General features: G+C 43.9%; 1 protein-coding gene across 7 annotated transcripts in view; it reads right to left on the minus strand.

The window, feature by feature from the left end:
* adcy7 (adenylate cyclase 7) overlaps positions 1-27,798 on the minus strand; it is a 45,670-nt gene that overhangs the window by 7,667 nt on the left and 10,205 nt on the right. For 4 of the 7 annotated variants that reach the window (XM_058992898.1, XM_058992903.1, XM_058992901.1 and 1 more), the window contains exons 2-19: positions 14,990-15,550; positions 13,208-13,405; positions 12,683-12,841; positions 11,822-11,971; positions 11,177-11,337; positions 10,066-10,177; positions 8,775-8,902; positions 7,477-7,635; positions 7,088-7,220; positions 5,976-6,164; positions 5,789-5,832; positions 5,385-5,444; positions 4,257-4,337; positions 4,073-4,139; positions 3,454-3,551; positions 2,433-2,517; positions 1,643-1,783; positions 1,252-1,344 (exon numbers count right to left, since the gene is read on the minus strand). In XM_058992898.1, the coding sequence (XP_058848881.1) occupies positions 1,252-1,344; positions 1,643-1,783; positions 2,433-2,517; positions 3,454-3,551; positions 4,073-4,139; positions 4,257-4,337; positions 5,385-5,444; positions 5,789-5,832; positions 5,976-6,164; positions 7,088-7,220; positions 7,477-7,635; positions 8,775-8,902; positions 10,066-10,177; positions 11,177-11,337; positions 11,822-11,971; positions 12,683-12,841; positions 13,208-13,405; positions 14,990-15,154 (2,223 nt within the window). In that variant the 5' untranslated portion in view covers positions 15,155-15,550. The remainder of the gene's footprint in view (positions 1-1,251; positions 1,345-1,642; positions 1,784-2,432; positions 2,518-3,453; positions 3,552-4,072; positions 4,140-4,256; positions 4,338-5,384; positions 5,445-5,788; positions 5,833-5,975; positions 6,165-7,087; positions 7,221-7,476; positions 7,636-8,774; positions 8,903-10,065; positions 10,178-11,176; positions 11,338-11,821; positions 11,972-12,682; positions 12,842-13,207; positions 13,406-14,989; positions 15,551-27,798) is intronic. The other 3 variants (XM_058992905.1, XM_058992904.1, XM_058992902.1) reach the window with 2 other exon arrangements.

Genomic DNA, 27,798 nt, shown 5'->3' on the forward strand with positions numbered 1-27,798 from the left:
TACATCGGTGTATTCGCTCATCTCTGGGCTCAATGGTACCTATCACTGGCTCTTTATGGCCCTTACCGGGAGCCCAGTGACCACAGTGTTTGCTAAGTGAGCAGAAGGCCATAGAGCCCCTAATGAGGTTTCTATCCTTGCAGACAGACAGCAGGTAATTGGATGCATGTTTGCGAGCCTGCTGTGTTTGATCCTCACCATCAATGAAGCAAAATGAAAAATTACAACCCAACGAGATCAACTCAAGACACTGGGCGCCTAGTCCCAGAGTGTAACCCAGGAGCTATTTCAAGAAAAGTGTGTTTTCATGAACATCAAAGTGTGTTTTATTAATACAAACAGACTTTGAAAACATTCTTTAAATGACTAATGAATTGAAGGTTTTTTTAATTTGGACACAGTATCCTAAAGTGGAAGATAAACAATAATCTAGTTGTCTTCAATGCACCTTGAAGACTACATGGAATCTTCATTTTCCAGCCTTTGAATGAATGAATGAATGAATGAATGAATGAATGAATGAATGAAATGAACAGTTTTGCAGATTATTTGAGTCTTGCACTGGGTTCCTAATGATACTGAATGTGTTGGCTTGAAAGATACACCTCCCACACTTTTAATTACAAAACTGCAGCAATCCTTAAATGGGTGGATTTTATTTTATTATTTGTTTAAGAAGACTCTTTTAGATAACTAGAATACGTTCCCATGTGCTTAGAGCCTTCTAGATCAACATGTTCATACAGCATTCTAGCAAGTAGAAGCCATCAAATGCAGAATCACCCCAGCGTATCGCCAGAATCTTTTGCACTAAAGTGTTGCCAACTTATGCCTACTAAAAGCTTCCAATTGGCAACAGTACAATTAGTTCATACTTTGCAGCCATCTCTTCTGTTTACAAGTGCGGTCGGTGGCCTCTCCAGATTATCAGACTGTCACCCTGTGCATTTTGCTATAACTTTCATGCACACCTGACAGTTGAGCAGGAGGCAAATAGAGACAAGCTGAGAACTCCATGCATGTCTCAACATCGAGACAAACTCCTATTAAAAGTGTGATTAAATGCCTCCTTCACTGATATCTCGAATTATTCTATAGACGGCTTCTTTCAGGAGCGTGTGCAGAGCACTGTTCTACCACTAATGCAGCGATCCAGCCAACAGCCCGGCACATACAACACATCTACAACGATTATTAAGGTTAAATACAGATCACAAACAAGTCCTGCCAAGTCCAAGCTGCTGTACTCACCGGCAGGCAGAAGAGGTCCTTTTCATTGGAAGATTCCAGTGACTGACTGTAATTTGTGGCATTGGTTTTGTCATCATATGTTTTAATGAAACACTGCAAAGACAGGAGTGCTATTAGTATAAACCCCAGGGAACTGGGCACTCCCAGGCTGTAATAAAAGCACAGGGCTGGGGCTGACAGGCTATTAAAGGCACCCACCACCAAGTGGAACTGATGAAGTAAAGAAATGGAATAAAAAAGGTCCATGAGAATAATTAATGACAAAGGCAATTTAAATAAATCACTAATCAATCACTTTACAACTGGACTGAAGTGCTCTGGACCAGCCTGAGCCTGGACTCAAACAGAAGTGGATTTGCAGTGACAATGTGAGACAGCAGCACTCACTCACCAAGTTCAGCACGGCTGTGACCAGTGTAATACTGATGGCAATGATGGTCAGTGGCAGCCGCACGTAGGGCTTCTTACCCACCACTTTCGAGAGGACGGAGAGCCAACGAAATGACACGGACCTCTGTGGAGAGCAGTGCTGCTGATGGGGGGGGGGGGAGAGAGACAGAGAAAGTTCTTTACAAAGATCTCTAACTTTAGGACACTGAAGGTAGAGGATAAGATGGTAATTATTCTGGGTGAGAACAGCGACACGGCACTCACAGCTGCTGAATAGATCAGACAGCGTCATGAACTGAGACATGACCTTCCATAATACATGAGTGTACAAATAAAAATCTTTATATGTGTCCCTTTTATTTAAAGATGTTTGTATCTTTTTAATTTGTAATCATTTGGTATGTTTCTATTTATTTATTTTGTAATTCTGCTGTAGTCATGCCAATAAAGCATCTTTGAATTGAATTGAATTGAATTAAATTGAGAGTGAGAGAGAGTTCTTGAGCAAACAGATAAGCACTGGTACATATTGGTTATCAAGCCAGGTGCTAGGAAACAGAAGCATGCTGCTGTTCTGAGCACGCAAGGTGCAGTACAATAACAATTTGGGTGTAATGTCTGGAAGTTATTGAAAACAGATAGTACTATCATTCACGATGGCTCGTTGGGTCTGTATGCAGTACTGTAATAAAAAAGGTGTGTCCTAGACACCACCTAATCCGTTAAGAACCTCTGCTTTCACTGAATTGGACAGAACTGTATCACAGTGAGATATACGTCCAGCTGCTCACCACCAGGTACCCGGCGAAGCACACAGCCAGAATGAGCAGCAGGATGCAGGCAGACACTCCCAATGAGATGCCCAGTTCAGGGGTCCTGAGCAGGGGAAGAAAAAAGGAATCAATCAGAACACACACACACCCACACACCCACCCACAGTAGGATCAATCACCTTTGATCAGAACACACACACACACACAGTCACCTTTGATCAGAACATCACCTAAATCTGGATACAACTTAAAAGAAATTCACTGAGGCGTTTTGGAGCGATCTTGTTAAAATCGAGAGAAAATAAAAAAAGCACTCCAAGATGTTTTTCTGACAGGCATGTTGCATAGCAGGTCTAGGTCTCCACTGGTGCTTGTTATACTTCTCAAGTTTCATGTCAGTACAGCAAATAGCCCTGGAGATACAGACACAACCAATACACCATGCATCAACCGCACAGACTGCCTGCCTTGTACTGGGGTCTCCTTTCATACTGGTGCCTGTGCTACTCTTGCTACTGTGCTGCAGTGTGTCCTTTTAGATAGTGGCTGCAGATTGCACCCCACTGTACAGTGAGGATGAAATGTGATCCGACAAGGGAGTGCCTCATGAATCCCTCCTCTACAGTGAGGATGAAATGTGATCTGACAGGGGAATGCCTCATGAATCCCTCCTCTACAGTGAGGATGAAATGTGATCCGACAGGGGAATGCCTCATGAATCCCTCCTCTACAGTGAGGATGAAATGTGATCCGACAGGGGAATGCCTCATGAATCCCTCCTCTACAGTGAGGATGAAATGTGATCCGACAGGGGAATGCCTCATGAATCCCTCCTCTACAGTGAGGATGAAATGTGATCCGACAGGGGAATGCCTCATGAATCCCTCCTCTACAGTGAGGATGAAATGTGATCCGACAGGGGAATGCCTCATGAATCCCTCCTCTACAGTGAGGATGAAATGTGATCCGACAAGGGAGTGCCTCATGAATCCCTCCCTGCCCCACCTAGTGACACTTCAAACTACTGTATCACACTTACATCTTGGCAACAAGCATCTGGATCATAAAGATACACAGGAAGATGAACGAGGCACAAGCGATATAGTATTTGAAGTTGGGAAGATCTGTGGCATGATACTGAAAAAAAGAGAGAAAGAAATATGAACTACAATCATTTCAAAAGGGTGAATTATGCATTTTCAGTTAATACGGTATTTAATAAGGGTGTGTAAAGACTCGGAATAGTTATTTATTAATACTCTTAGCAACCCCCACCTCTCTTAAAAAAATGGCATCATGAATATTATGAAGTGGACATAAAGGGATTAAATAAAAATACAGTGCAATGCAATGTTCCTGTGGGTGGATTAGCAAGCATTGGGGGGTTTACTGCAGCAGTTCTCTTCTATTCATCAGTGTGACGTCAAAGCGGTCAAGCAAGTTATGGACAACAAAATTCACACACGTGAGGAGTCAAGTGTAACCTCGTTCACTTTTACCTTAATGTAAGGGTAACCTGGCCACCAGTGACATGGGCAATTCTCTTACACTCACACACACCTACAGGCACACAAGTTATGACTGGGTCCTTGAAGAACAGTTTGAAAATCCCTCCACATGTAGAACGGACAGGGGTTCCTAAACAAAGGGGAACGTACCTGCTTTTCAGTTCCCTTTTCAGTGAAATACAGACACCGGGAGAACCCCTCATTCTTCATCCACTGCCTGTGAAAGACAAACGGGGTTCATTAAGGAAACACAGTGGAAATGAAGAGCTGGTAAGAGTCTCTCACACAGAAAAGGGCTATGGACTCTAGTCTCACACAGAAAAGGGTTACGTACTTGTTAGACTGCAGCCCGTCGATCGTCATCATCATTTTATTGTGCAGGTCCTCGTCAAACTTCTTCTTCTGGGACTTGTTTCTGAGTAAAGAGAGAGAGAGAGACACACACTTATCAGACTGCCTGGCCTGTCCTCGGGTCAGGGTTGCATTGCTGTCCATGCTGGTTAAATGTAGCGCATGCTGCAGGTCTGTGAGCAAGCTGGTTACGGGGACTTGTCCAGAACGAGAAAACAGGATGAAGAGAGAGTAAGTCATGCACACCCGATCAGGAAGATCCTTCGAGAATTATTTCCCAATGTTTGTTCATTCCACACCAGAAAAGGATGATCTCACTAACTTTTATTCTTTCTAAAAGCTGTCCAATCCCATTCTTAGGATATTCCAGTTATATTTCAGGATAGTTCCCACTGCATATGTAGGAAGCAGGACGTTGACCATTAATAAGCTATTGAGATGTGTTCAATGTCAGGTGTATTTGTGTCTTGAGGTAGTATAAGCTTCTCTATTTTCCTTTTTGCACCCCATGTTTCATTCCTCTCCACCTTTTCTGGAGCCCAGCTGGAAACCCAGGACCTGTCTGGAAGGCTTTTTAGTTTACGGGTCCATTACAAGTGGTTTCATATACAATGAACAAGCGTGCTTTCAAAAAATGATTTAGAATTATGATTATAAATGTTAACACTTGGCTAGAACATATAAGAATGTTGCGACATATATTAGGAACCTCAGAACTTTCATCCCCCAATCAGGAAGCTGCATTGCAGGGCACACCACAAGAGAGATGACGACCGCTGAACTCTGACATAGAATGTCTAGCTTTAACGAATTTAAAATCTTTAAAATTAGAGACTGCAATGGTTTAAAACAATAAAACCTTGTGCGGTACTGTTCATACACATAACCACTCTTAACAGATCCCTAACCTGCAGTGTTACAGCTCTGTCGTTATTAGTATTATACTTCTTATTTTAATAAACTAATGAACGTTCCACCTTGCACCTGGCGGTCAATGAGCAGTACAGCCAGTAAAGCCAGACCCAAGGCAGGTGTTGAGAGAGAGATTCACCAGCACAGCAGGGTTAGTGGAGAGCTCAATTGAGAGAGGGTAGGAGGAGGAAAGACTCACTTATAGTTTACTAACGAAGAGGCAAAAGGTGGCAGGAGCTCCTGTGTGTGTCCATCCAGGCTGGCAGACAGACGGACAGTGAGAAACATCAAAAACACAGGCATTGGGGGGGGAAAGGCATTCAAAAGAGAGGACTAAAGGGAGTTCAATAAGACTGCATTCACAAGACAAACAAACTAGCAGAGTCTCTTCGGACCTGAGGACAGCATGTTTACTGTAGTGACCTCCCGTTTAAGGGAAGAATTTTCAGTAACAGGAAAGAGGAAAGACAACATGTACAACATGAAGAACATCAGCAGGGATACGAAGCTCAGGTTCTCCCCCGTCGTGCAGGATTAATGCCTTCTGCAAGTGGAATATTCTGTACAATCTCTAAATTCCAAAATGTAAAGTTTCACGCTTACCTGTCCTGTGTCTTGTGGCAGTTTATGGAATGCAAGGGTATGTCCTAGAAAGAAAACACACACACACACACACATAACAATTAGCCTTATTACAAATTGGACTGTTCAACTTAAAAAAATCATTTTTAATTTCCCTGTGGAACGCCCCGCCCCGGCCTCTGGAACGCCCCGCACCCCTGTCAGGTACCTTGTGGAGCTTGCGGTTGCAGGCCAGGTCTTCGCTGGTCAGGGCCTCCCGGTTCTGGAGGTGGGCGAAGGGCTTGGCTGCCCCCCAGGACTCCAGGTAGCGGGTCATCCGCACGGACGCGCGCATCTTCAGGCCGTCATTCACCCGGGGCTTAGGAAGGTGGCCTCTGTTCATGGGCTGCTCCTTCGACTGGGTCAGAGCATTGAAAACAAGAGAGCGCATGTTAGAAGAAGGAACACACAGGCTTATAGAAGACTCAGAACACACGGATTTGGTGTGGGATGGGGGACAGAGAGGTGGGCATGCATTTAAAATGGTCTAGTTGTGTTTCCACATATTGGTTGGTTTTGAAATTAGATTATTCGGAATTCAGATGTTTGGATCCAGATCCATGGTGCATGCTGTTGGGATCACAGACTGTTTGCAACCTGAACGCGATCATGCAGCTACGTGTTAATGGAACACAAGGGAGGGAACATTCTTAGACCCTTCATGTCTCCACTAATTAGGGAACTGCATCACCCAACGCTCTCCAAGCTAGTTTCACTTTGTCAAGTTGTTAATACAAGCTCTGAGAATGTGCAGTACCTGGTATGTTATCTCAGCCCCATCAGATAAAGCCAGGAATGCTTAGCATCAAGATATTCCACATCAAACCATTAACATTCACACACAAACCTGCCTGCATACTTTCAACAGTACAGTGTTACTCCACTTCTTTAGCTTGTCGTTAATACCAACATGCAAACACCCTTTCAAACGGAAACTCCAATAATAAACTACAAGCCACAACAGAGAAACAGCAACAAGCACCTAGCACATTTCAGAAACAACTCACAAACCAGACAGTACAGGAAACGCTTTCATTGAACACTCCTGCATGACATCCTGCTTGCAGAGCTGCTAGCAGTGGTATCTGGTTTCATAAAGCAGTTTAAAAGCGGACTGATATTAATAACTATTGGTATTCTAATGACAAGCCCAAACCAGAACGGTGCTACAAGCGTGTGCTTATAAATAGCAGTGAAACAGTGTTTCTTCTGTCCCTTTGAGCAGCGCAGGCGATGCCCGGTGTGTGCAGAGTGAAGGGGCAGAGAAGAGCCCATCGTTACCCGGGGGTCTAAGACCAGGTATGTCTTGACATTCTGCTCTTTCAGGTAGGTGTCTCTCAGGTGCCCGTTGCCTTCCTCTACTTCATAGGCTTTGTTCAGGTGTTTCAGCGTGGCGTCAGTGATGTGGACTCGCCTGAGGGGGAAAGCACATCAAACATAAATAGCATGGTGGAGTGCGGAAGAGCACTAGCTAAACTGGTAAATGCGCATGTTAACTTTGCAGCTTTCCCATGCTTTTCCAATTGTTGCACTATGCCCTTACCATAGCTTACTGTGTTTTTTCTTAATAAAGCTTTTTCTCTCTGGGCTTTTACAATGCTTACCTATGCTTTCACAACATGCTTAAATACACTTTTACTCTGGTAAACCTGTACAAGGGTCAGTCTCACCCAGGCAAGCCTCCGGCCTCCATGTGGTTGGCCAAGGTGACATCATGTGACCACACGTCGTACTGCCACTTCCGCAGCCCGATGACCCCGCAGAGCACGTTCCCCGAGTGAACCCCGACCCTCATGCTGATATCCACTCCGGTGGCCTCTCTCACCCGCCTGGGGAAAACAACAAGTGAGACGAGGAGAAATGGGAATAGATGAATCCCCTACTTTTTTTGCTACCTGCCCATATGCAACACAAATAGCTGGAATGACCCTAATCCTGATTGCATATGCCCCATAACACCTAACAGAGAGGTATCTGAGAATATTGGGAAGAGCTGTATCTGACTGAACACAAGGCATCAGCGCATAACACATAACATATCGCAGCTGTTGGGCAGCACGTCTGCCTGAATCACTGGTACAGTCTGGGAAGCTCCAGGCAGATTGCTCATTATCTGGTCATTGGTGTAAACACAGTCGATAAGAAAACAGACCACCAGCAATCTGTTGACAGCTAACAGTAATCGGTGATCAGGATGTTAATAAGGCTGGGTGGTCCAGCGGTTAAAGAAAAGCGCTTGTAACACGGAGGTCCCCGGTTCAAATCCCACCTCAGCCACTGACTCACTGTGTGACCCTGAGCAAGTCACTTAACCTCCTTGTGCTCCGTCTATTGGGTGAGATGTTGTTTTAAGTGACTCTGCAGTTGATGCATAGTTCACACACCCTAGCCTCTGTAAGTCCCCTTGGATAAAGGCGTCTGCTAAATATACAAAATAATAATGTTGCTGCAACGCTCAGCAGTATGGCTTTAAACTATGCATGAAATTCAAAAATGATTTTTATTTGCATTTCTGACAGCAAATTCAATTTCATACAGCATTAGCTCTTTCATTGAATTCCAAACCAGGACATTGTCCCAACCAGGTCCTTGGACTGCTCAATTCAAGGCACCAGACCGTTCAATTCAATAACGAAGCATGTGGTGGGAACAAAGTTCTACACTGGAATGGACTGAAAGAGCTTCCAGGGAGTCCAGCAGCACTAGAGTATCAGTGAATGAGGCACAGAGAACTGCATGACTGGGGAAAGCCAATCCGGTCAGTCTAAAATGCCCCTAGGTCCTTACACCCAGCACATTGAGATATATTCACACAGATCTACATATTCATCGTTATTCAGATAAAAAGAAGCTGTAACTCTGGTGACAAATGGAAAGTCAATCCTTTATTAGCGATACTCAATGATCTTGTAACAGCCCCCTGGACCCCAGTGTTAAGGCAGGTCACTCCACAGCCCGCTCCACTCACTTGATAGCCTCACACATATCCAGTCCCATCTTCACACAGTTCTTTGCATGGTTCGGGAGGGATACAGGCAGCCCTGACACACAGTAGTAACAGTCTCCTAAGATTTTTATTCTCATACATTCATTTTCCTGTAAAACAAACAAACAAATAAACAAACACCTGATAGGAAAAGGGAGGCTTGGTGGTCCAGTGATTACTGACTGTGTGTGAACCTGAGCAAATCATGATGATGCTTCAACCCCTAGTCTCTGCAAGTCACTTTGGATAAAAGTGTCTGCTAAATGACAAATTAATAATAATGCAAACAGCTCCCCTTTTCTGAAGCGTAGGTTATTCATTAAAAAGAAAACAGCATTAGCAAAAAATACTGTGAAGAAAGTCAGTAACACAGCTTCTTAACTAAGTAACAAACTCTGTAACTTAATTTTGAATTCTAAGGTAAAACCATAAGAAATTAAGTCGAGTAGAAAATCGCTTCAGATAGCACCTTCTTTATTAAAGAAACACTTCAGCTAGCACCTTCTACAGTAGAGAAACGCTTCAGCTAGCACCTTCTACAGTAGAGAAACACTTCAGCTAGCATCTTCTACAGTAGAGAAACGCTTCAGCTAGCACCTTCTTTATTAGGGAAACGCTTCAGCTAGCACCTTCTACAGTAGAGAAACACTTCAGCTAGCACCTTCTACGGTAGAGAAACACTTCAGCTAGCACCTTCTACAGTAGAGAAACGCTTCAGCTAGCACCTTCTACAGTAGAGAAACACTTCAGCTAGCATCTTCTACAGTAGAGAAACACTTCAGCTAGCACCTTCTACAGTAGAGAAACGCTTCAGCTAGCACCTTCTACAGTAGAGAAACACTTCAGCTAGCACCTTCTTTATTAGAGAAACACTTCAGCTGCACCTTCTACAGTAGAGAAACGCTTCAGCCAGCACCTTCTACAGTAGAGAAACGCTTCAGCCAGCACCTTCTACAGTAGAGAAACGCTTCAGCTAGCACCTTCTACAGTAGAGAAACACTTCAGCTAGCACCTTCTACAGTAGAGAAACGCTTCAGCTAGCACCTTCTACAGTAGAGAAACGCTTCAGCTAGCACCTTCTACAGTAGAGAAACACTTCAGCTAGCACCTTCTTTATTAGAGAAATGCTTCAGCTGGCATCTTCTATAGTGTACAATCAACTGACGCTGTTGTTGCCTGTACACATGCAAACCGTACTGAGCTTGGAGTCTCCCTTGCGCTGTATACACAATGTTTAAATAAAACACCAGAACCCCGAAGGTGGCCCCCTTGCCTTTGCAATCTGGTCGAACTTCCCGAAGAGCTCGTTCAGCATGATGACCAGCTCCTTAGGAGAGCAGTCGCTGGCCAGGCGTGTGAATCCCACGATGTCCGCGTACAGGATGCTGCCAAAGACAACGGCATCAGTCACGCCGAACACAAGTCCATGCATCCAATAAACACAAACTTATTTATTGTACTGAAAAATGATTACATCGTTTAGTGCCATGGAATTAAACTGGGTTTTGGAAAATGACTTTAATTCAGACCTCCACCCCCCTAAATTGTGGGAGAGAAAAGTGGTATGTCTATTTTAAAAGGCCAACAAGCAAAAAACCAGACAGGAAAAAAAAAAGAAAAAGACCATCTAAGAGAGAGCGGTTAATGAGGGAGAACATTACTTAAGAAAAATCACAGCTTTCAAACCAGTGTGAAATGATAAAAATCACAGCTTTCAAACCAGTGTGAAATGATAAAAATCACAGCTTTCAAACCAGTGTGAAATGATAAAAATCACAGCTTTCAAACCAGTGAGAAATGATAAAAATCACAGCTTTCAAACCAGTGTGAAATGATAAAAATCACAGCTTTCAAACCAGTGTGAAATGATAAAAATCACAGCTTTCAAACCAGTGTGAAATGATAAAAATCACAGCTTTCAAACCAGTGTGAAATGATAAAAATCACAGCTTTCACGTGGCAAACATTACCCTGTGCTTCTAAAACAGAAAACAAAATTAAATAAAATCACTTCACTTCATTTGGATTCATTCTATTAAATCAAAGCCGGATCTGCTTTCTTTACAAAATGCTTTGAGATCGCCACGGAACAATTGTTTTCACATCATTTCCACAAGCAATAAATGCAGTCTGTCGACCTGGCTGCCTGTCTATTGTAACCTTCATTGCAGCAAACAATTCATTGTGTTGCATGACGTACATAAATACTAGAATCCTTAGAAACAATCCCCCCTCCCTCTCTTTCCACATCCAGAGACTCAGAGAAAATAAATAAATAAATAAATAAAAAAATAAAAAAATAAAAAAATAAATAAATAAATAAATAAATAAATAAATAAATAAAATAAAATAAAAACAGCGAAACAGAAAAAGCTGTGCAGTACCTGACGTTCCGGTGCCTCTTGACATACAGGCTGTGGAAGTTGTTGTCCTTCACCTGTCTCTGCTGAGCATCCCTGTCCTTGCTCTCCTTCAGTCTCTCTATTATAGCCAGCTTCATTTCCATGGAGATATAAGCTGGCAGTACTGACAGCAGCAAGGTCTCCTGCAAACAGAGACCTCGTTACAGGAGTGTATGTGTCTGTTAACACTGCACAGCTCACATCTCATTACAGGAGTGTATGTGTCTGTTAACACTGCACAGCTCACATCTCATTACAGGAGTGTATGTGTCTGTTAACACTGCACAGCTCACATCTCAGAGAGGGTTTCCATTGGAACAGTGTTGATTGATTGTCCATTGTGTCTGCTACCATGTAAGAAATGGCATCAGTGTTGATTGATTGTCCACTGTGTCTGCCACCCATGTAAGAAATGGCATCAGTGTTGAGTGATTGTTCATTGTGTCGGCTCCCATGTAAGAAATGGCATCAGTGTTGATTGATTGCCAATGTGTCTGCTCCCATGTAAGAAATGGCATCAGTGTTGATTGATTGTTCATTGTGTCTGCCACCCATGTAAGAAATGGCATCAGTGATGATTGATTGTCCATTGTGTCTGCCCCCATGTAAGTGCCCTCCCCTCCCTACCTGCTGCCTCTTCTCAATCTCCAGCTTCATGCGGATCTCCAGGCAGCTCAGGGTGTCCAGGAAGGTCTGCTCCAAGGCACTCTCCATCATTTTCTTGTGAAATGCTCCCACCACATTGCCACACAGGAAAATGATTACATTTGGTAATATCTGGAAAAAAAAAGAAAACCAGAAGTAACACCATAGATAGATAGATAGATAGACAGATAGAGATAGATAGATAGATATGCATACATACATAAATCCCAGTTGACAAATCAACATTTTGACAAAACTGTTACGATAATAGTAATTTAGTTAATGAAAGTTTGCATCGCATGAAGTCCCCCCTTACAGCCAATTTATGGTAACTGTATAAATATAAAAAAAAAATAAAAAAAAAAACACAGTATGAGTCTTGCCTGTGTTGCTTTAGCACCAGGACTGTCATTATCTCAGTTAAACAAACTGAGCCCTCACACACATTGAGCCTCTCCCCTTCCTGAACCTGTTAACACCAGAAGCACAAGCTCCCCGGTCCGACCTCTGCAGAGCGATAGACTCCCTTTCCTGGAGAGCAGCAGAAACAAAGCGCCCTGCTCTGCCCTGACCTCCGACACTCCTCTCACAGGAACGAGCACCACATCAGAACGCTTCCTGTCGCTTCTCTATCCTGCTTTCTAGAACTACTTGCTAACCAGCGCGTTACTTTATTTGATTCATAGTTGTTGTTTTTTTTTTTATTCATCACACAAAAACAAAAATACACAGCTATGTACCGTACTGTGCAGCAGTATATTTCAGTGACACCTGTCCCTGGAGAGGAAACCTGCACACTTGGCGCCACTCTGCTCCCACCCCCAGGCTGCGGGCCCGGCTCACCTGGAACACAAGCCACTGGGACTTGTCAAACACAACGACAGCGATGCAGACGATGACGAGGTGAGAGACGGAGGAGAGGACAGCGAGGACCACGGCCTCCCACATCCCGAACGGCAGCATGGTGTATAGTGTGAAGATTATGAACAGAAAGAACGGCACCTGGAGGAGAGCGAGAGCGAGAGCGAGAGAGAGAGAGCGAGAGCGAGAGAGAGAGAGAGAGAGAGAGAGAGAGAGAGAGAGAGAGAGAGAGAGAGAGAGAGAGAGAGAGAGAGGACACACACTGAGGACAAGCCAGTAAACACATGTGCACCTCAGTGACGGAGAACTCAAATCTCCCACTTATAATGATATGTACAAACACCTGTTGAGTTTCAAAATACCCCTCACCCTCCACAATACTGTCGTCTCTTTCAGCTAAACCCAGTGCTTGACGTGGACTGCCATTGCTCCTCATGTAATAGTTAATTAGTTAATGAGCCCGTACCTGGTCCCATAATAGTGCAGCCATAGTGAATGAACCCGTACCTGGTCCCATGCACGGATCACCTTTCCGTCGAAGATGAAGACGAAGCCCATTGTGAGGAAGCAGATCCACACTGTCACCCCCAGGAAGCGCATCCACCTCTGGAAGAGAGACTCCGTGCACACCAGGATGAAGACCAACAGGAACAAGGCCAGCGCGCTGCACACCGTGCTGAGGAACAGCGCGTGCTCCGCGGCGGTCTGCACAGGAGAAGCAATTCAGCAGCCGGGATTACACCAGAGAACATCAACCCACAGCTCCACACCACGCAGGGAACAGCAGTGGGTTAATTAGAGAAAAAAGGCTGGTTACATTTGAATCCAGCATCCACACAGATGAAGAGGATACACAGACACAGGTCTGTTATCAGCATGGTCTATTAATACATTCTAACAGGTCAGGCTTGCCAGAAGTCGAGCAGGGTTTGGTCAGATTCAGTACCAATAAATACATGTTGCTACAAAGGTGGTGGCCCAGTATGGGTGCTTTTTCCTGCTGTTCCCTCTGGGCCAGACCTCAATCACTGCCTATGCTGGGTGTTGAGGAGCCCGGAGACGTTAAACAAGTCTCAAAACTCAAGGTTAAAGACAAGGGCTAACTTCCCCCAGATTGGGCACATTTACAAATAAAACAAGAGCTCAAAAGAACAGGGACAGAGAACACGGTGTTGCATTTCTCCTGTAAATACATGTTCTCAAACACTAAATACAGAGTTTATAGGCCAAATAAATAATAGCAAAGAAGAGAAACAATACAAATCACACCATGCATGCAGTCGTGCCAATACCTGACTGGCGATCGCACTCTGATGACACAAGCTCAGAATTACACAAGATCATGCAAAGAAGCGTGCGCACCATGCATCAGCTACGGAATGATTGAATATTTCATTGGTATGTTTGGTACTGAAGCTGAACTCTTCACCTTTGTGTTAATGTGTCCGTCCTGTCTGGGAGTCGTAATAGCTGTTAAACGTAATTTACTGTATTTATTTTCTCTTACTTGATTTTACTCTTATTTACTACTGACTTTACTGTATTTCATAACTGCTATCTGTAATGTGATACCCGTACTGTGATATTTTGTAACAACTATAAGTCGCCCTGGATAAGGGTGTCTGCTAAGAAAGAAAGAAAGAAAGAAAGAAAGAAAGAAAGAAAGAAAGAAAGAAAGAAAGAAAGATTTCCCACTTACACCACTTTAGTTTGATTTTCCTATAAACATGATTCTAGCCAATGTTATTAAACAGGAAGTGAATATCATGGGCCGGGCTGTGTGTTTAGCCTCCAGGTTTCACCTCCAGGTTCATGAAACTTTTCCGAACCTGGTATCACAGTACTACAGCTATGCTATCCCTCCACAGTGAATGAAGGCCAGAGGCTACAGTGAGGTAGATCATCCAGCGCTTTAAAGCACTCGCTTACAAAATATACAACATCAAACAAAAGAAACATGTCTCCAGCAACCCCACTTTACTACCTGAAGCTGGTCTGCTGTGTGGAGTGGACTTATTTTGCCTGGACTCTTTTTTAGGGGTCTGCAGTATTTAAAGTTTTTTTTTATTTTTTTTATTTTTTTTTATAGTTCTACTTTAATGCTGCAAGCTAGAATTGTGAACCTGCTGCAGGTTCCATTATGACATCATCATTTCCAGGTCATGTGCTTTGAGCAGTGCATCACCCTTTAGTGCCTCAAGTCTCATGAGCACGGCCACACCACGCTCTGTTACTAAGGCAACACTGCAATGACAGGCATGCAGTACATGAAAGTGAATTGGTACTCACCAGCCGACTGGCAAAGAATACGATGAGAAGCCCCAGGCAGGAGACCACAGCGATGCCCAGCAAGAGGACCAGCAGCTGGTGCTTGCTAATGCAGCAGTACTGTCTATACAGAGAGCCCCGGTCCGGTTCCTGGTCATTAAAAAAGTATTTCCCTTTGGCGGGCATGGCGTACACTTCAGTCCCCAAAGAGCATAGCAGGTTGATTGTGAAAATATTATACACACTGCAGTGTGTGGATGTAAAGAAAGCAAACGGACGAACCCTGTGAAGCGGCTGTGATGCTTGTGCGCTGCTCAGTGCAGAGAGTCCTGTCCTGAGACTCACATAGTGATCTCAGATTGTTCTCTCCTCTCCCAGGCACAGTAGTTCAGACCACAGCACTCAGACACACACTGTTCATTCCTCTTCGTCACCATGTGCGGCTCAGAATCATCCTTCAGCAGAGCCCTCTGTGCAGAGAAGGGGAGACGGGGGATCCTTTGATTTTCCACAAAATAAACTGTTCCTTCTTCCGTCCTTCCTGGGTGACCCCTAATTTACAGCCGTCGTGCGACGTGAGCCCTGGAAAGAGACAAGACAGAGGCAGGGTGAACAAAAGACCTGAATGAACACAATGTGTGGTCAGTACATCTTGCACTGCTGGGGTTTGTGGACTATTAAGAAACATGCTTTTGATGAGCATCCCGCTCTATTTATTATTATTATTATTCATTTCTTAGCAGACGCCCTTATCCAGGGCGACTTACAATTGTTACAAGATATCACATTATACATTATTTCACATTATACAGTTATCACATTATTTTTACATACAATTACCCATTTATACAGTTGGGTTTTTACTGGAGCAATCTAGGTAAAGTACCTTGCTCAGGGGTACAACAGCAGTCCCCACTGGGGATTGAACCCACAACCCTCCGGTCAAGAGTCCAGTGCCCTAACCACTACTCCACACTGCTGCCCTAGAATGGGGTCCGTCTCTCTCTCTCTCTCATGTAAAGGCTGATCTCAGGGCTGTGGTTTGTACTGGGTGTTTAACACTCTAATGTAAACTCTGTGATCCTGTCACAAACAATGCAGATCAGCTTATTGTATATGGAGTCAATTAAAATGAGGCTGCGCCAAAAAGCCAAAAAGTTGCAGGACTCTCTAATCTAAACAAGCCTGTATGTTTGCTGTGGAAATTCATTCGGACGTTGAAGTGGTTTGAGATTTTACAAAATTGAACCATTCCATTAATAACTGCACACAAAAACATAAAAAACACCAGACAACCAAGTAGAAAACCATGGTGCACAATGCATACAGTTTGTGTAATCCATGGTGCACAATGCATACAGTTTGTGTAATCCATGGTGCACAATGCATACCGTTTGTGTAATCCATGGTGCACAATGCATACAGTTTGTGTAATCCATGGTGCACAATGCATACAGTTTGTGTAATCCACGGTGCACAATGCATACCGTTTGTGTAATCCACGGTGCACAATGCATACCGTTTGTGTAATCCACGGTGCACAATGCATACAGTTTGTGTAATCCATGGTGCACAATGCATACAGTTTGTGTAATCCATGGTGCACAATGCATACAGTTTGTGTAATCCATGGTGCACAATGCATACAGTTTGTGTAATCCACGGTGCACAATGCATACAGTTTGTGTAATCCATGGTGCACAATGCATACAGTTTGTGTAATCCACGGTGCACAATGCATACAGTTTGTGTAATCCACGGTGCACAATGCATACAGTTTGTGTAATCCACGGTGCACAATGCATACCGTTTGTGTAATCCATGGTGCACAATGCATATTATTATTATTATTATTATTATTATTATTATTATTATTATTATTATAGCCAGCTTCAGACATTAATCAGAGCTTCAGAACAGCTGGAGCACATCTGCTTCAGATGTTATATAAAAAAAATATCAAATATAAACAAACTAAAAAAAAAAGGAGTTCCTCAATTTCTCTTAGGCTCCCTTTCAATTTACTTATTTTTTTTTTTTGGCACAAATCTGTATAATTTGTTCTGAAAGGACGCAATCTTTATTAATGTTGGGAAATTAGTAGGAAACCACTGGAGAATAATTAAGTGATCGAATTAAACTGCTTTTAAGTATTTATTAGTTCTGTAAAATAAAAACGTAAGAGTTTGAAAGAAAAAGCAGCAATGCGGTGTGTAATTCTGAACACAAGGGTACTGCAGTGAATTCCTTGATATATCAGAGCTCTAACAATACCCGTTTGGATCTTTCTCAACTCTCTGCTTTGAGGCCTCAGGGAAGGGGTGCTTGTAGACATTTCTTTTCAGTGCCAGGGAGATGCTGGGGCCATGGCAGAAATGCCAAACCCCCCAATATCACATATATCTGTTTCAATTGAAAATGTAATTACCATGCTTTCAGTTCAAACACTCAAAGCCCCAACCTCCAGCGCGCTGCCTGAAGATGGTTCAACTCCCATAAAGCAGGGCTACCAGCGCCTGTGGTGGGTCGAGGGACTGAATCTTTTGGAACCCCAAACACACGAGAACCAGGGGCTGCAGAGGGGACTGATGTCCACAACTTCATAAACCTTACCTTGCTATAGCCAGAGCTCTCTACTGGGGCAGGCCCAAAACAGAACCCCCCCCCCCCCCCCTCACAAAGATAGTGCTGAGGAACAGTCAACCCAGCTCCCAGCACAGCCCCATCTGACACACAGCACAGAAACCTCTTCTCCAAGCACAGCCCCATCTGACACACAGCACAGAAACCTCTTCTCCCAGCACAGCCCCATCTGACCCATAGCACAGAAACCTCTAAACATCTCCTAGCACAGCCCCATCTGACACACAGCACCGAAACCTCTAGTCATCTCCTAGCACAGCCTCATCTGACCCACAGCAACAAAAAACACCACAGCTCTCTTAAACTATCACGGCCGACATGCCATCATACACAGTACCATTAAAAGCCAATATACTACAATAATTAAACTACGAGGGTGTAATGAAGATCAATGGATATTTGTGCGAGTATAAAGCAAGTTTTGGAAAACCCAGAGAATATCAAAACTGTTCCCCACCGTGATATATTGTATAATTATCCTCATCATCATCATCATCATCATCATCATCATCATCATCATCATCATTATCCAGATCTTTCATCCCATACATACTCCACTAGGTTAATACAGTCACTGTGGTCTCCATTCCTCTTCACAGGACGCTCTGCAGTTTGAATAGAGAGCTGTATCTGCTTGCTGCCTTGTTCCACGCAGCCACTTCAGCTTGCAGTTTGCTAGTGATCTGGCAGAGAAGTGCGGGACCCCTCGTCAGCCTGGGACGACTTCACTTAATACAGGAGGTTCATTAGCCTGGTGTTTATACATCTGTTTATTTAGGAATCTGTGAGAACTGATAGTGTCCAGAGCATCTGTGTTTAAACAGTAGAGACATTAAAACAGCACTTCATGAAAGCCTGCCTTGGACAGCAGGGATTGGTTTGCAGGCCAAACAGTGTGTTGTAAAGGGATGGGAAATTCCACTCGCGACTGAGCACTGCAGGGCAGAGCTGAAGCAAATCGCATTGATTCAAAGCTGGTTGCCACCACACAAACAGGATTGTCCCGGTAAAGTTATGCCGTGTTCCGATTTATTCTGCTCTGCTCAGTTAATGATCTTTAAATCAAGCTTATTCATTTGCACTGTTTGTTTACAAACACGTCCCCGTCCCAAGCCAGATTCATTAGAACGTAGCTCAGCACTGGCCATGAAGTTGCTGCCATGGCAAACCCTGAAAGCACACAAGGACAGCATCTCCTGTGTAAAGCTGCAGAGCCCAGCAGGCACACTTTCCTGACAGTCTTGATAAGAGGGAACAAGGGCAGGACGGACATGGAGACTGAACTGCTCCCTCAACCCACAAAAGGGTAGATGAGACCCACTGGCAAGGCAGCAAGGAACCCCCTCCCCCCACACGACAACCATTGCAACTAGCTGTGTTTCTGAAGGACTATGACAGAGAGATTTCACTCTGTTTTTTTATAATAAAACAAAAATCGGAGCCACTTGACTAGATTAGCAATCTTTGCTTCGTGTAACAATGTGTGCAGCGTCACGTGATGCTTTATCCAGCGTCAGGAACAGCACGATGACACTCAACCTCTTGTGAACAGGGGCCTCTACTGTGGAAGTGCCGGCAGGGGGATGTGCTGCGATTGGACAAGGCTGCCCCTCAATTACACCTGCAGCACTTCTGGAAATTCTGTATGCAAATTCACTCAGAATCATCTTCCTGTTTTAAATGAGGAATATCATTAAATAACTGCCTTCTCATCTTCTCCAGTATACACAGAACACCCAATAAGGCAGGAGTACTGGGATGCAGGGAGGGGAGGGGGTTCGTTTGAATGCTGATATTTACTGCTTTGTTCCAAATCATTTTGATTTGGCAGCTGTGAGGAGCAAGGCTTGTTGGGTCACACAGGCACAATGACCAGACATGGCTGAGCTCACAGAGCAGCATCACTGCAGGCTGAAGTGTCTCGCTGCTCACCCCCGGTGAAGTTCATTCATTTCCTGTGTGGCAGTCACAGCCCCGGGCTGCTTCATGCAGCTCCACTGCTCTGTCTCTGTGCAAGTGGTCAAACCGAGGACTCTTCAAAAAAAACAAGCAATGGATTCTTTACTAAAGCAAAATGCCATTGAAGATAAAAATGTCCTGTTTTATCTTGTCAATAAATACTTTATACATAAGAGTATTTAAAGGGTTAAACTTCGCTGCATTGATCTAGCATGAGAAAAAGTTGGGGAGTTTTTAACAGTGTAGCTTGGAAAGAAACAGGCCTCTGGTCACCATAGTAACATCTGATAAGTATTGGGAGGGGGAGGGGGGCAGGCCCTCCCAAATTCCTGAGCCAGGAATAGACCTCTGAATAAATAAGAGATAGGCAGCAAGGATGCACCTGGTTCTCAATGTCGATTGTTGCAAAAAGGAATAATTTTAATTAAGGGAGAAGATGTTCTTTGTTCAAGAGATATACCGTTAGTCAGAAAAAGGGAAGAGCAGGTGTAACATCTTGAACTACCACGCTGCTTTAAACATCTCCCAAGAAAAGTCAGGAAAAAGGAGCTTGCATATAACATTTTTAACCAACAGCTCCAAACATGAATGAATAAGTCAGAAAAAAGGGAGACTGCTTTTAATAACTGGACTGCAAGCTCTGAATAACACCTAGAATACACCCAGTTAATTAATAAACTTAAAGAAGACTCAAAGATTGTTTAGAAGATTAAAATAGAAATAACTTGACTACCTGGGATTGGCATTGAAGAGGACAACTAATGGGTTAAAGACTCGATTAATGGACTGGACTGACCTACCGGGAATGGGCAATTTTACTGGAAGAATTTCTTTGTTAAAGAAAGGCTGAAAGGTGACACCGTTCTACAAGACGTCACGCATGCTCAACACTGCATCAACTCTGCAGAACAGACTGGAGTATTCCCAATTAAACTAAAGAAAAGAGAGTTCCAGAAACTATAATTGGGGAATTAAATACATGCATATGTGCAGAAAAGATGGTGGTGTAATGTAAAAGTAAAAGGGTGTGTGTTATATTTTGTTTTCTTACAAAAAGAAAGGCTAGTTTTAATCTTCCATGAAAGTGAATTACAGCTAACCGCTAGAATTGCAAGGCAATCTATGAACATGAATAAGGGCACTGAATCTTGTTTTCCTTAAAGAACAGATGAATGGTTGTTCAAATGTTTTTGTGCCGTGATTCTAATTAAAAGGATATACATTTAACAACTGACTGATAAAAAACTAAAAACTATTTGGTAATATCCTATGAATTTGAATTCACTGAATTTATATTCATTTATTTACCGACTCATATTTACTAAAAAGATTATCCAGCTTGCATATTCATGTGATATTTACTGACTTAAGAATATAATTAGTCTTACAGAAGACACATTATAGCCAGTTGATGTATTGCTTTCACTTGTAATTGACATTTACACGGAGATTCTGCCTAACCAGTATTGTTTACTGAGATTAATATGCTGATTGATAAGATTTTGATATTAACCTTTCCTGCTTTTGTACTGCATGTTATTAATAAACTTTAACTAAGTTATAAAAGATAGAGCAGTGTTGCAGGTTTTACTGTGCAATTGTTTCCTCGCGATCTTGAGCTCGTTTGGGAGAAAGGTGTAACTAAGAATGCTAACTGAATTAAACCGCTACACACATGCATTATCTTCCATGGGTATCCAAGCACCCATTCCCTACTGCATTCATCTCCCGAAAACACCAACCATCTACAAGATAATCAGATTCTGAACCACAGCAGCTTTACTGACTGCAAGACCCAGTCGATCCCACTAATCAAAGCCCTTTCCACACACTGCCACATAGTCAAAACAGCACCAAGTCCTACATGTATAACAGACAGACAGACAGACAGACAGACAAGTCCACTGCACACACAATGTTAAAACAGGCTCAGAGCTTAATCCTCTGCAAGCGCACTTTACTCTAATTTATAAATGCAGTCCAAGATGTGCAACCGAGAGACAGACACACACACAGAGAGACAGACACACACACACACACACACACACACACACACACACACACACACACCAGGCACACAGACAGACAGACGCTACATTTTGAACCCCAGTGTGAAACACAGGAAAAGGCTTCTCTCAGTTGGGTGAGCTGTGATCTTCACAACAGTCTTTGATTGCATTGGGCTTTGTGTACTGTGTGACTAACACGCTTCAGGAAGCTAATTAAGAAGTCCTTTTCATAAACGGATGTGTATTATTATTGTCAAAGGGAAATAAATCTAAACCTGTTTAAACAATGGAAAAAAAAACAATCCGCCTCCGATTTTGGAAGCTGCTGTTTAACGAGCTTGCAGTCGGTCATAGATTTCCTTTCCTCTTATCTGCATGCCTGGCCTGACCTCCACAGGGAGTTCTACAGAGTGCTACTAAAAGATGAGAGACAAGACCAACACCCCATCACTGCCGTGACCAGGATTCAGTAGCTTTCCACACAGCCCCTTACAGCTGCTTCAGTCTGTGGGGAAACGGTAATGCTATAGTATCTGCAGAGCAAAGGGGACTCGTGTTTTCATCTGGTCTAGTCCATGTATTTAATTCCATGCTGGTACTGTACAGTCTTCGTTTGTACCATTTGTCAATCCAACAACTTCAAAACAGAATTCAAATTAGCCAGGTGTGTGTTTTAAAACCATGCCTGGTTTGAGACGCTTTCTGCTAAGGCTGGATTCTACACTAGGTAGGCACATGGGTCACGGTCTATTCTGGTTATTATTATTATTAATAATTTCTTGGCAGACACCGTTATCCAGGGCGACTTACAATTGTTACAAGATGTCACATTATTTTTACATACAATTACCCAGTTTTACAATTGGGTTTTTACTGGAGCAAGGTAAAGTACCTTGCTCAAGGGTACAGCAGCAGTGTCCCCCACCTAGGATTGAACAGACAACCCTCCAGTCAAGAGTCCAAAGCCCTAACCACTACTCCACACTGCTGCCCAGATTAAAGAAAACCACATCCCAAACCAAGCAGGAAGATGATTTTGCGAGAAGCCAGCGCCACAAACCCAGAGCAAGGCAACACCCAGAGGATGGGCAGAGCTTTTCCAAGGAAATTTCACTGTGTGCCAAAACTGACAAACCATCAATCAGTTAGCTGTGTTATTCTATTATTATTATTATTATTATTATTTATTTCTTAGCAGACGCCCTTATCCAGGGCGACTTACAATCGCAAGCAAATACAAATACATTCAAGTGTTACAATATAAGTCATACAATAAGAACAAGAAATACAATAATTCTCAAGTGTGACAAACCACAATTCAATAATACAGCAGATAATAGTGAAAGTTACATCAGGATATGATTAAGTAGTGATAGTTACATCAGGATATGATTAAGTACAAAATACTACAGATTAAACACTTGGGAGATTACAATATTCTGAGGTACAGGATTAAATGCAGTAAAATAGGGGGCAGATAAGAGCAAAATAAAGCATATTTAAATGAAGGGTGATAGTGTCCCAGGATACAACAGAGGAGTTCTACAGGTGCTGTTTGAAGAGGTGAGTCTTAAGGAGGCGCCGGAATGTGGTCAGGGACTGGGCAGTCCTGACATCTGTAGGAAGGTCGTTCCACCACTGCGGAGCAAGGGTGGAGAAGGAGCGGGCTCGGGAGGCAGGGGAGCGTAGCGGAGGTAGAGCCAGTCTTCTAGTGCAGGCGGAGCGGAGAGGTCGAGTGGGGGTGTAGGGAGAGATGAGGGTCTGGAGGTAGCTGGGTGCAGTCTGATCAAGGCATCTGTAGGCTAGTACAAGAGTCTTGAACTGGATGCGAGCGGTGATCGGGAGCCAGTGGAGCGAGCGGAGTAGTGGAGTAGCGTGGGCGAAGCGAGGTAGAGAGAACACCAGGCGAGCAGCAGAGTTCTGGATGAGCTGGAGCGGACGGGTGGCGGACGCAGGGAGGCCAGCCAGGAGGGAGTTGCAGTAGTCTAGGCGGGAGAGTACCAGGGCCTGGACCAGGAGCTGGGTAGCATAGTTGGTGAGGAAGGGTCGGATTCTTCGGATGTTGCTCAGGAAGAATCTGCAAGTGCGTGCCAGAGTGGAGATGTGCTGGGAATAAGAGAGGCAGGGGTCCAGGGTGACTCCAAGGTTTTTAGCTGAGGAAGAGGGAGAGAGTGTGGTAGATTCCAGAGGAACAGAGATAGAGAGATCAGAGGAGGGGGAGGAGGAGGGAAAGAAAAGGAGGTCAGATTTAGAGAGGTTGAGTTTGAGGTGATGCGAGTGCATCCAGGAGGAAATAGCAGACAGACAGGTAGAGATACGGGAGGAGATGGTGGAGTCAGAGGTGGGGAAGGAGAGGAAAATCTGAGCATCATCAGCATAGAAATGGTATGAGAAACCATAGGATGTGATGAGGGGGCCCAGGGAGCGGGTGTAGAGAGAGAACAGGAGAGGACCCAAGACTGACCCTTGGGGGACTCCAGTCAAGAGAGGGTGAGGTGTGGAGGTTGCTCCACGCCAGGTTACCTGGTAAGTGCGGTTGGAGAGGTAGGAGGAGAACCAGGCCAGAGCAGTGCCAGAGATCCCCAGGTCAGCAAGAGATGATAGTAGAATAGAGTGATCAACAGTGTCAAAGGCAGCAGAGAGGTCGAGGAGAATTAGGACAGAGGAGAGAGAGGCAGCTCGGGCACACTTAAGTGAGTTGGTGGCAGAGAGAAGGGCGGTTTCAGTGGAGTGAGCAGAGCGGAAGCCAGATTGGAGAGGGTCAAGCAGAGAGTGGTTGGACAGGAAAGCAGAGAGCTGGCGGTGTACAGTCCGCTCGAGGGTTTTGGAGAGGAAGGGTAGGAGGGAGACAGGACGGTAGCTCTGGAGGGAGGTGGGGTCGAGGGTAGGTTTTTTGAGGAGGGGAGTGATAGAGGCTTTTTTGAAGGCAGAGGGGAAGATGCCAGAAAGTAGAGAGGTGTTGAGGAGGGAGGAGATGAAGGGGAGTAGAGCAGGAGCAGCAGCTTGAAAGAGGTGAGTGGGGAGGGGGTCCAAGGCACACGTGGTGGGTTTGTGACCCTGGAGCAGGGAGGAGAGGTCAGAGTCTGAGAGGGGCAAGAAGGTGGAGAGGGAGGGCGAGTTAGTAGGGGATGTAGTGGGTGTAGGGGTTGGAGCAGGAGGGGGTGCGGGGGAGGGAGAGGTGTTAAAGAGTTTGCGGATATCTGAGATTTTAGAAGAGAAGAAGGAGGCAAAGTCGTCAGGGGAGATAGAGGAGGGAGGAGGAGGGGGGGGAGGGTTTAGGAGGGAGGAGAAGGTAGAGAATAGTTTACGTGGGTTGTTAGTGGAGGCTTGGATTACATTATTACATTATTATTGTATTAATTTGACAGCCTACACAACACCAGTGCAAAACCTGCATTTCAGGATGTATATGGACAGCTTCCAGAATCATTGGGGTGCATTGAGGGGAGGTGGGTACTTCCTGGTTTCAGCTGAGACATCACTGAACCAACAACGAGAGTGATTTCATCATCATGAACACTTAATTTACAGGCCAGAGAATGAATCACACACACACACAGAAACGACTAACCTTTTCCAATTCACTGCAAAGGCCAGGCTTGGTTTGTGAAACAGCTGCTATTGGAATAACTAGTTTTAACATTACAAGATTAATGGTAGCCCTGTACATTATTATTTATTTATGTAGAACGGGGTACCCCTCCGTCCCTGTATTATGACTTGTGTTTGTATTTAATGACGACGAAAGCCATGCGTTTTGTTATTGTTTTGTTTCTGGCAGAGGCGAGATTAGGCCGCTCGTCCTCTGCCAGGGTAAGTGTAAAACCTCGTTGTAATGTGTGGCTGTCGGCTAGTGCGTTGTTAAACTAGCCGGCAGTCACACGTAATTAATAAACTCGTGCAGATGGTGGCCGAGGGGTAATAGAATAATTACTAGCAAGTCAAACCCCTCGGCCACGGAATATAAACCTGCAGTGATCTCAGTTGGAGGTGGGAGTACAGAGGAGAGTACGGGAGAGCGAGAGGAGAAAGGAAATTAAAAATCATACAGGATCAGTGACAGCGTTTGCCCAGCCTGACCTGTATCGGCTATTTTGTTTTGTGTTCAGGGTTTGTTTTGTTTGCCTGTTTTATTTCGCTCGGTGAGCAACTGTGTTTATTTTTGTAAAAACTTTTATTTTATCTTTTGAATGAAAATGGCGCAGGGAGGGAGGGGTGAATGGCGCAGCTCATTGTCCAAGACTATTGGACCCATATGACTGGTATTAATGCGCAGTTCACTTTGACTTGTTGCCACTTGTCCAGGAGAACATTGTTTTTATAATTCATCTCATGCATGAGTAATAAATAATTCAGCAAACTCATTCTGCTATGTGAACTAACTGAGGGTTTGCAGTTGGACAGTATTGTTAGTGGTGTGCTTTGCCCAGCTGCTGTGACATCACTGCTCAGACACGCCCACCACGCCCCACAGCCAAGAGAGAGAAAAAGAGGTTTTCCATGGAACACTCAGAGACCCACGACATCACAGATTACATCATCATCATCACCCTCCCCTTAGCAGGCTGAATCAATGTGTACAGGCAGTAGGCCAAGCTTTGAGGCCTGGGTCGCAAGTGAAATACGTTTAGCGGTCTACCTCGTCTGGGCAGTAGAGCAAATCAACATCACAGGCACAATCCCCAAACTGTTCAGCACAGCAGGTGTCCCTGGCGTTAAGATCGCATGCCCCGGATTGCACTGATTCCTGAGATTGCAAGAGGTCCCTGCAAGCTAATCACGAGTTCAGCTGCTTTGTGAATTATAAACCAGACAGCATTTACTGTACTGAAAAGGATCCGAGCTGTCTCAAGGACAAGTCAAAGGAAGATCAGAATATAATAGAAGATTAAAATAAGGCAACAAATATGCAAAGATTGTGGCTTCAGTGGTCAAAGGAAGAAGGCTGAAGACGATTTTGAATTTTCAAAATGTAATCAAATCTCTCGGACTTGCTGGACTCTTGGATGCTTCTAGAATTTCAGCGCGGGATCACGGGAATCACGCATTTTCCAGGTTGCTCTCGCATATCTGCAACTTTCAGTGCAGGAAAATCCCGCAGAGGTATTTTAAGACACCAAGCTACTATATTTTTTCACCCAACTTAGAATGCCTGAAACGCTACAACAATCTCTAAATAAATAAATAAATAAATAAATAAATAAATAAATAAAGTAGTGCTGGATATTTTAAGTGCCGCGAGACTTTATTCTCCCGTACGTGATTCTCGGCCGCTATCTTTAAGGATTATAGAAACTCAGTACACTGCATTAAGTAAACAGTTTTGAGAAAAAAAAGTACGATATTAAGTCTATCTAGGTGTTGTTTTGCAAGCGGTGACTTTCGCTTTAACTCTTCAAACTCAGCCCCATTCATTTTGGGGTTCCAGCGCACCGAAGGTTACGAGCATATTACTCAGTCACCGCAAAAGCCACCCACCTACTGGCTTGTTTTAAAGTACAGACTTGGGGCTTTCCAATGACATATTCGGTGTGTGTATGCGGTACTCCGAACTGGAACTACGATCGCCTGAATTAAGCCTCTCATCATGTGACAGAGTTCACAGCTTAGGTTTCTGTTTGAGTCTATTGCTCCGTCATTGTGGCAGCTAGACTGAAAGGGGTGGTATCGTTGGAAAGCTTAGAAGCTCAGCTCCCCCCCCCCCCCATGTTCATTTCATATTGAGGTTCAGTGGTGCAGTGTTTTTTTTGTTTTGTTTTTTGAGTCATCTATGATTACAATATATATAGCAGTGAACAAACATGATTATTTTGGAAAAACTTTTTTTTTTTTTTTTTTTTTTTTTATATATTCTCATCTCTACCATTGTGTGGCCTTTCACTTGATATGTTACATGCATGCAGTACAAACTATACATACATAAACGAAAACAGTGAAAAATAGAGCACTCTGTGTGTGTGTGTGTGTGTTACACCACCTGTCAAACTTTAACCAGCACACTGGAAACAGAATTTCATTCACTTTCTGCATTGAATGGCCCCTACAAACGAGCCCACACATGCATCTTAAAAGGGTGATGCAACACAAGGCAACTTTTAAAGCAAGTGCAGGGGACATTTTCCATAGACCTGCTTCAAAACAGTTTCACTTCTGCGGCTGTTCTTTTCAAGCTTCTCTCACCGATCCCTTCACAAAAGGAAGCTACCCATATCCGATCTC

The sequence above is a fragment of the Acipenser ruthenus genome, chromosome 19 (assembly GCF_902713425.1).
Source record: "Acipenser ruthenus chromosome 19, fAciRut3.2 maternal haplotype, whole genome shotgun sequence".
Classification (NCBI taxonomy): Eukaryota; Metazoa; Chordata; class Actinopteri; order Acipenseriformes; family Acipenseridae; genus Acipenser; species Acipenser ruthenus.